We start from the raw sequence: 8404 nt of genomic DNA, 5'->3' as shown, positions 1-8404 counted from the left end.
GAGCCCATCACAACAGGGAGGATTTAAACTAAATCTAAACTAAGATGAAAAAACCCCAACCGAACCGGCCGGTTTATATTTTCAAGAAACCGAACCGACTTTCCCTCCCCTTCTACATCAGCGGAAGGCTCTACTTTCCCGCCAATTTCTGGCAACTGAAAAGACTAACCGCGCTTTTCAAACCCTAAAAATTCTCGACCACTGAAGGCTTTGCTGATTTCCGGCATTTCAACCGTACTCGTCTACAATCACCGACCTTGCTGGCCGTTGCGTCGCCAGCTGTTTCGTCGTGGAATTTTTCTCTTCCTCTCTCTCAGATCTTTCATTCTTTTTTCTCTCTTTTTCGTTGATGGTTCGCCGGCTCCTGCACCACACACTGTCAGTCGTTTGTATCGCTCAGGCGTCGTCGAATCTTCCACGTCCTACAGGGAGTGGGCTGTGAGAAGCTCGGGTAGGAGTTTTTTTCTTCACGTTTATTGTTTGTTCTTGTTACTCACGATGAATTGACTCCGAATTTGGTCATGTTTGATGTTTTTTTACTCTAGATTGAAGAATTTTAGCTTCCTAAGCAGCGTGTGAACTGACCCAGAACCTGTATGATTCTACATCATTTTGTCCATAGTTGGTAGAGCTCAGACATATAAGTTTTAAAATATTCAAACACGAACCAACAAGGAATCAAGTTCTTCTTCCCAGAAATCAGTGGGTAAGGACTTGTTATATGCGCTTTTGGACTTGTTTAAAGTGTTGTTAGCTAGACATTAACCTGTGAAATTCTTCTATTTGCAATATCAGTCTGAACGAACAGGAGTTAAAGTCGGCATCGAGCAAGAAGAGGTTAATAAGTTTCCTAGTGTCATTTGGGTAAGTAGTAGCATTATAATTGGGTTTCAAAGTAATTTTGGTCAAATTTCTTAGTTAAAAATTGATTAAGGTCCACAAAGTTCTTTTAAGTAGGGTCAATTTATGTTTTGTTTGCTATTAAGGTCATCGGTTCACTTTGGAGCTAGGTTGAGAATTGTGTGCAATAGTTGGGCAGGACCATCTATGTTGTGATGTGCTAAGTTACGTATATTGACTGTTATGCTATGCCTGTGATTGAGAAGTGCATGAAAAGTTATTGTGTGTGTAAATACAGTTTTTTATGAAAGAAATGCATTTTGAAAGCTGGACTCTTTGATTGAAAGTGCTTAAAATAATAACGTTTAATATAAATGCTTTAAACATTGGAAATCTATGGGATTGCTTGTCCAAGTTACATTAACATGAAATTGCGAGCGTCACATCAATAGAACACTGAATACATTGTGGGACTTCATGCATACATGCACGAATGAATAGTCACTGTGCTTTAAAGTTATGATTTTGAAGGTTGTGGTACTCAACTTATGTGTATGAATTCATGGTCGTTATATTTATATGTTATGATTTCGAAGGTTTTATATTTATATGTTATGATTTCGAAGGTTATGGTACATAACTTTCCTCTATCTGTACGTTGGACTCGTAAACCAAGGCTCAGCCCCGCTGACTGGATGTCAATTAACCATCAACAGGGGCGAAGTCTAAACAGGGGTTTACTTAGCAGTTAGCACCGAGGAGTTGGACATGAAAAGTTTAAAGAGGAAATGGGGGAGTTGTACCCTTAAAGCTGGAGATAGAATGATAAAATGATAAAAAGAAAATGTTTTAATGTTGAAGAGTTTGGGTCCCACCAATCATGTCTTGCATGTGCTTGCATATATCTTCTCGGACAATTAGGTTACTTACTAGGTACTTTCAATACTCGTTGTTTTATTTAACCCACCTTTCAATTAAAAGACAAAGACGTACTAGGTGACTGAACATATATCTTCTCGGACAATAAGGTTACTTACTAGGTACTTTCAATACTCGTTGTTTTATTTAACCCACCTTTCAATTAAAAGACAAAGACGTACTAGGTGACTGAAGAAGGTTGCTGCAAAAGGGCCGCAAGATACTTAGAAGTGCATAATTGTTTTGCCTTTGTAAACAAATTGAAGTTTAATGCATTTTTTAAAAAAATTATATTACGTTGAAGTTTAAAACATGTATTACTTAAAAATGTTTTGGGGATTTCTAATATAGATTTACTTTACATAAAACAGATTTAATTTATCTAAGGTTTAAGTCCTATTAGCCTTTGAGGTGTTCTTTAGCATGCATTAGTTGTGACTCCGTATGGTACAAGTCTTACGAGTTGGGTTGTTTCAGGTAGTGCCATGGCAGAAGAGATTGGAGAAGAATTCAAGAGGAGTGGTTTCACGTTCGATGAAGAGGAAGAGATTCTCAAGAGATGTAAGCTTTACTTCTCATTCTTGTTTGCTTTATGTCTATGATTGGGTACCGCTGACTGCCGATTCCTCCCTCTTCTGCACTAGGTGTCACGTTCTGTGTTAACTACAATCTAAAGCCTTCGGATATTGTTTCTAGCTGGGAAGTCTACTATCTCAATAGGTGGCTGTTTCTCTTAAACTATTGTTTCCTTTCGATGGCCATATGATTTAGTATCTACTTGATTTTCAGAGTTTTTCCCATCTGTAAACAATAGTGTCAAGCCAAGTATCTAAATTGTTTGAAATTATTTAGCGCAAGCTCGAATTCTTGTTTTATTCATTGTTTTGTGACTGTTTCTCCATTTCTTAAGGGTTTGGACATGATTGTTTCTCGGTTAATAGCTAATTGAATGTCTTGTACAGGCCATTAGATGGGTCAGTGGTTGAACTTGAACAGATGGATGGGTTCTTACAACATTTACAGAATGAGCAAAAAGAAACAGTCATTAAAGGGGAACCGGATCTTCATGTTTACTCAAGCAAAGATGTTGACGTGTATGTTCCTTTTCCCATTTGTTCTTTTTCCTGCTTTACCCAGCCTGCAAGCACAACTTTCAGAGTGAGCATTTACTTGTCACAATCTATGTAGCTCCTTAGCTCATATAGTTGTGTTGCCTGTAAACACAAGTGGTTGCTTTAGCAATTTTCTGAGGGCTGTCTAACTTGTATGTGGTCATGGATAGCTGCTTGGCTATCTTGTCTAATCAAGCCTATTATAAGGTGAGTGGTCTATACCAGTCATGATAGGGTCACTTGAAAACTTGCACCAAATTGTGAAGGAGTTGTTTCGTCAAGGGTTTAACAAATTTGTAATCCTGTTATAAACAGGAATTTTAGAGGACTCAAAGGGCTTGAGAAAATTGCCAACTACACTCATAACAGAAATATTGAATAATTAGTACTTGTGTCTTGTTAAAAATATAGTAATTTTCTCTATTGGGATGAAAAATCTCTCTAAATATCATTGTAAAAAATTAATAAAACACTTGTCATTTAGGATTTTGAATGATGAGAACGAAGATCTAAATGAAGACATTCTGAAGACCCCAAATGGGAAATCTCAGAGTCTCCACAAAGAGCGATTGGATTTGACACCTTACACGAATGGAGGCTTGTTCTCATCAGGAAAGCCTTCAAAGCATGAGACACCCTTTGGCCAAAGAACAGAAAAGTTTGTTGTGAGGTTCAACATTAATAGCATGCCTGATATGGTGACTGCTGAAAAGGAAGATAATAGTGAGAATGATGAAGATGCAATCATCAAGAAGGTTCGTCCCCTACAAGGATGCTCATTGACAGTCCATGGATCAGGATTTGGACTTGAACCAAATTGCAGGTTCATGTATGACAAGGATGAAGATAGGGTATTCATTATTTATCATAACATTATATTTGGTCACTGGCACAACTCCAGTACATGTTCTAAAATGGTTTAGTTTCTGTTAATAGTTTAATGCTCTTGATAACCGAATCATGAGGCATGCTAAAGCTCTTGCTGCATCTGGGCTCTACGAAGAAGCAGTGGACCCAACAGTTGCTTCACAGGTAGTCTAATTGCTGTCTTACTCGCTCTCTCTGAAATTGTGTACAAAAAGTTTTGATTGGGACCTAGGCGGTTAAGGTCTTAGGAGTTATTCTAAAAACCTAATTAGGTTTGTCTAGCTGCTTGCGTTTTAACTTATACCCTACAACTTTATGCTGCGTGCTGTGATACGCTTTTGCTTAGTAATGCTTAGTTTGGTCCGTGATAGCAAGTCTAAACGTGTGACCCTGTATCAGAGAAGCATGTTTGCGGTGGGCATGATTTATTGTGATGGAGAAGGACACTTGAACGATAAGTCCATCTTGTTGCAAAGCAGGTATTGTCATATATTGTTTATGATGTAAGAAGACAAAGGGTTAATTGGGTAATGAGGTAATATTCTAGGTTAATTTCCTTTTTACCCAACTTGTAATAGAATTCTATAAATAGGAGTCTTCTCCTCTTCTTGTGTGAAAAACATTATTCATTATAATAAAAGATACACAATCTTGGTTCTGGGAGGATTTGTTCTTGAGGTTATTTAGGCTACATTAGTTTGGTATCAAAGCAACTGTCTGGGTCAATGTTGACTGCCACTGGTGGAAGACCGGAAAACTCTTGTTGATGTTGATCAAGAGAGGAGCTTTGAGTGTTGTGCTTGTTGCCAAACAACACACATCTTATTAGGGAGCCCTTAAAATTCCAAGAAAGAAAGAAGACTCTTATTTATAGAGTTTTATTACAAGTGGGATGAAAAGAGAATTAACCTAGAATATTACCTAATCACCCAATTAACCCTTAGTCTTCTTACATCAGTTTATTTTCTTGCTGCCTAAGTGCATTGCTTTTTTATTGCCATCGCTGTTTCTGTTTACGAAGTTGAGTCACTTTATTACTGGTAGTTACGTAGTCTACTGAACTCTAAGATTTCTTTTTTCTTTTATAGTATCGCGCATTCAGGGGGACAGCGAGTTCGTCTAGAATTACAAAACTTAAGCCAATTTTCAATCTTTCCTGGCCAGGTACAACATGTAATGTTAATACCATTTGTCCTATCATCCAAAATGTATACCTACCAGGAAGAATTGAATTCATGCAGGTAGTAGGTATTGAAGGGCATAATCCTAGTGGACACTGCTTGATTGCGTCCAAATTTGTAGATTCTTTTCCTTTGTCTGCCACTATAGACCCCATTCTGCCTCCAGCAAAGAAGATAGCTTTGAACCATGATGTCCAACCAATTAATCAATCTTCTACACCGTCAGAATTATCGATGGTGTGTCTTCTTGTTAATGGCTAATGTTTTTACAGTAACCTTTTGTATTAGTCATATCTCTAGTTAAATATCATATTGAAATAGGTAGTATTCTATCTAGTAAATTTATTCAGTACACTTTGAAATATTGTTAAACAGATCATTGCGTCGGGCCCCTATACAACAACGGACAACTTATTGTTTGAGCCTTTGACTGAGTTATTAGCATATGCAAAAAGAAAAGTTCCCCAGCTACTAATATTGGTAAATACTCATCGGCTTATCTTGATTTTACTAAATGACTTGTCAAATCTTACTTATTGTCATTGACATTTTATGTTGTTTTAGCTTGGACCATTTGTTGATTCTGAACATTCTGATATCAAGAGAGGAACTGTAGAGATGAGCTTTGAGGAAATTTTCAAATTTGAAGTTTTAAGAAGGGTAATAATGTATACAGTATACTTAACTTTGAAATACATTTTTTAAAATATTTTTTATCTTTTAAATTTGGTTTATTTTGCTCAGGTACAAAATTATGCAGAACACATGGGTCCTGATGCGCGTGTACTGTTGATGCCATCTACAAGGGATGCTAATCACGACTTTGTTTTTCCCCAGGTATAAATTGTTGCGGCAGATCTGTCAGTTTTTAAATGATTGAATTATTAAAGATCACCTTCTTCTGCAGCCTCCTTTCGACATTCCATCTGATCTTAAACTTCAGGTAATCTATTGTTTGAGTTACTTCTAATTTTTATGGAGCTTCGTTGTCTAGAGTAATGCTTACGGTTGAACCATGTTGGCTTTGGTTTAGATATCCAGTCCCCCAAACCCATGCATCTTGGAAGCAAATCAGGTAAATCATGGATACATCTTTTGCGTTTTGAAATGAGCTTTCAATGAACTTATTTATTTTGATAAGAAACAACTTCATTGATATATGAAATAAAAGGGGGCGAAAGCCCAAGACTAATAGAGTTGCATGGGATTTCTCCAGTCGGTAAAAAGAGAGGAAAAATTGTAAGAATGGAATAGGTGTTTTCAGCTCATGGCATGAAAAATTACGAGGTCAAAAAAAGTCATAGGAGCTTTTCTTCTCTGTGAATAAACGTTTGTTTCTTTCCTTCCAAATGTTCCAAATGAGCTTTCAATGAACGTCTTATTTTCATCATGGTTTTCCAATGTTGGAAGATTTAAGTTCGAAATAATTGGTTATCAATTCAGCTGGCTGTTTTGACACTATAAAATGAAAGAAAAAAGGGGAAAAAAATGGGCGCTGGATGCTCTACTTTAAAAAGAGAGAACGTGTAACAAAGCAAAACAGGAAAGAAAAAGTATCGATCCCGCCAAAGACCATCTCGGCTTTTAGTCTGTCCATGATGTGTTTGCTCTGGAGTAGGAGTGATAATAGCAGTCCATGGTATTCTATTTCTTACAAATGAAGAATTACATTTAGTTTTGTGCACCTGCAGTTACTTTTACCATGAGATAATTTTTTAGTTCGTAATTCTTATCATAAAGAGGGGGAACAAGACAGTTTGAATATTCTTTGTTACCTTTTTGTTAAAAACCAAGTATACATGGCCATGGGTCCCGTTTCTCTTTTCTTGCCCTTCTCTTTAGATTTCTGGCTGGGGAGAAAGAAACTGATACATAAGGGGAGAATCCCAGGGATGATCCTTTTGATTTTGCTAACTGAGCTCCCATCTGCTCTTGATTTGATTTTTATGCTTTTGTTATTTTAATTAGAGGGTGGACTCGCAAAGAGAGTTTGATAGGATATATAGTTCTAAATTGTTTAACAGATGCCATTCCTCGCACATCACTAACATCTTATGTAGTACTCTTATAAAACTACAGAATTGATGTCCGTTGAATGAACGGAACGAATTATGATATTTTCGTCGATAATGAATTTCAGGCAAAGATAGCCTGCTGTACCATGGATATTCTCAGACACCTCAGTGGAGAAGAGCTGTCAAGAAATCTAACTAAGGGAGGAACCAACGATCGCCTGAGCACACTTGCTAGTCATATACTTCGCCAGCGCAGGCATGTTTTATATTAGGCACAGAAATGTTGGTTATCCTATATATTAATAGTGTTTATCTTACATTTCTCTTGTTTTACTTATTTATAATGCACAACAGCTTTTATCCTCTGTACCCTCCGGCCGAAGGAGTTCCACTGGACTTCTCACTTGCCCCACAAGCTCTTGACATCTCTGTAATACCTGATATTCTCATTCTTCCATCCGACATGAAACACTTCGTGAAGGTAAGTGATTGTCCTCATTATTTCATTGTACTCTGTACCATACATTTTACATAGTGCCAGTTTTGCCTTTTTATCTTTCATCAGTTTACTTATTCTCAAAACTACTTCAACAATGAAAGTAAAAAAATGTGACAATTTTGATACACGTTGTAGATAAAGAATATAGACCGCAAAAGCTTCGCTTGAATCTCATATTTTCACCTTTAGACACTACGGTTTATTCGAGGCACTAAGTTGAGTTATGAAATTTAAAATTAATACGTCAAAGTTAAAAAGTTTGTATTTTGTATTTGAATTTTAGAGCTAAAAACGTTAGATGGGGGTGGAAAATAGAGAAAAATGAACTAAGGAAAAATTTGCAAACTTTAAAGGTGGATGAAAATGAGTTTAAGTTAGTGGGTCAAACACCCTAAACAGATAAAAACATGTTATCTATGTCAGGTTATATCCCTTGGTGAAGGAGGTTCAGAGGAAGAGCAAGCGAGATGCGTATGTGTGAATCCTGGAAGATTGGCCAAGGGTGAAGGAGGGGGTACTTTTGTCGAGCTCAATTACTTCGGTAGGCCTGACCAGATAAATGCTTCGGTTGTCAGCATATGAGCAGTGGCCTTGACGTCTAGCTCTCTGTTTGACTCATAAATTGGACCTGCCAAATCCGCTTCGGCTTCAGTTTCAACATATAAGATTGGTTGTAGTCTAATTCATTAAATTATCGATTAGATATTAGATTTGCAATAAAATACTAGTGTACATTATTGTCATTGTGTAAAAGAAGAGAGGAGCAGTCTATGCAAAGTTAATGTCCTCTAATTTGTGCTCACAAGCTTATTGATTATTTCAGCTACACTTCTCATTTGAGATAGCATATCAAACAGCTTATGAGTGGATACCATCTTTGTATAATTGCCAACCTCCCATCATGATAGTGATTTTATTTTATTTTATTTTTCAAATTCTGAATTTAAGCATTACATACTTATACTATTCACC

At 36.8% G+C, this 8404-nt stretch overlaps 1 protein-coding gene across 7 annotated transcripts; it reads left to right on the top strand.

Annotated features, from left to right (window-relative positions):
• Positions 1 to 154: 154 nt before the first annotated feature.
• LOC103493371 (uncharacterized) lies at positions 155 to 8367 on the top strand. 7 transcript variants are annotated; one of them, XM_008454246.3, is made up of 20 exons: positions 155 to 451; positions 546 to 706; positions 796 to 864; positions 1557 to 1761; positions 2236 to 2319; positions 2403 to 2478; positions 2721 to 2852; positions 3355 to 3721; positions 3807 to 3902; positions 4137 to 4216; positions 4826 to 4901; positions 4979 to 5155; positions 5294 to 5398; positions 5483 to 5578; positions 5663 to 5755; positions 5826 to 5861; positions 5952 to 5993; positions 7059 to 7189; positions 7288 to 7414; positions 7856 to 8367. In XM_008454246.3, the coding sequence occupies exons 4-20, from the start codon at positions 1671 to 1673 to the stop codon at positions 8012 to 8014; spliced, it is 1968 nt and encodes a 655-aa protein (XP_008452468.2). In that variant the 5' UTR covers positions 155 to 451; positions 546 to 706; positions 796 to 864; positions 1557 to 1670; the 3' UTR covers positions 8015 to 8367. The 7 variants fall into 7 exon arrangements, with proteins under 7 accessions (XP_008452468.2, XP_008452395.2, XP_008452549.2 ...); XM_008454173.3 differs by having other exon boundaries at positions 1557 to 1773; XM_008454327.3 differs by lacking the exon at positions 1557 to 1761 and having other exon boundaries at positions 162 to 451; positions 2240 to 2319.
• Positions 8368 to 8404: the final 37 nt, after the last annotated feature.

Source organism: Cucumis melo, chromosome 12 (genome assembly GCF_025177605.1).
Source record: "Cucumis melo cultivar AY chromosome 12, USDA_Cmelo_AY_1.0, whole genome shotgun sequence".
Classification (NCBI taxonomy): Eukaryota; Viridiplantae; Streptophyta; class Magnoliopsida; order Cucurbitales; family Cucurbitaceae; genus Cucumis; species Cucumis melo.
This window is presented reverse-complemented; position numbering and strand designations above follow the sequence as displayed.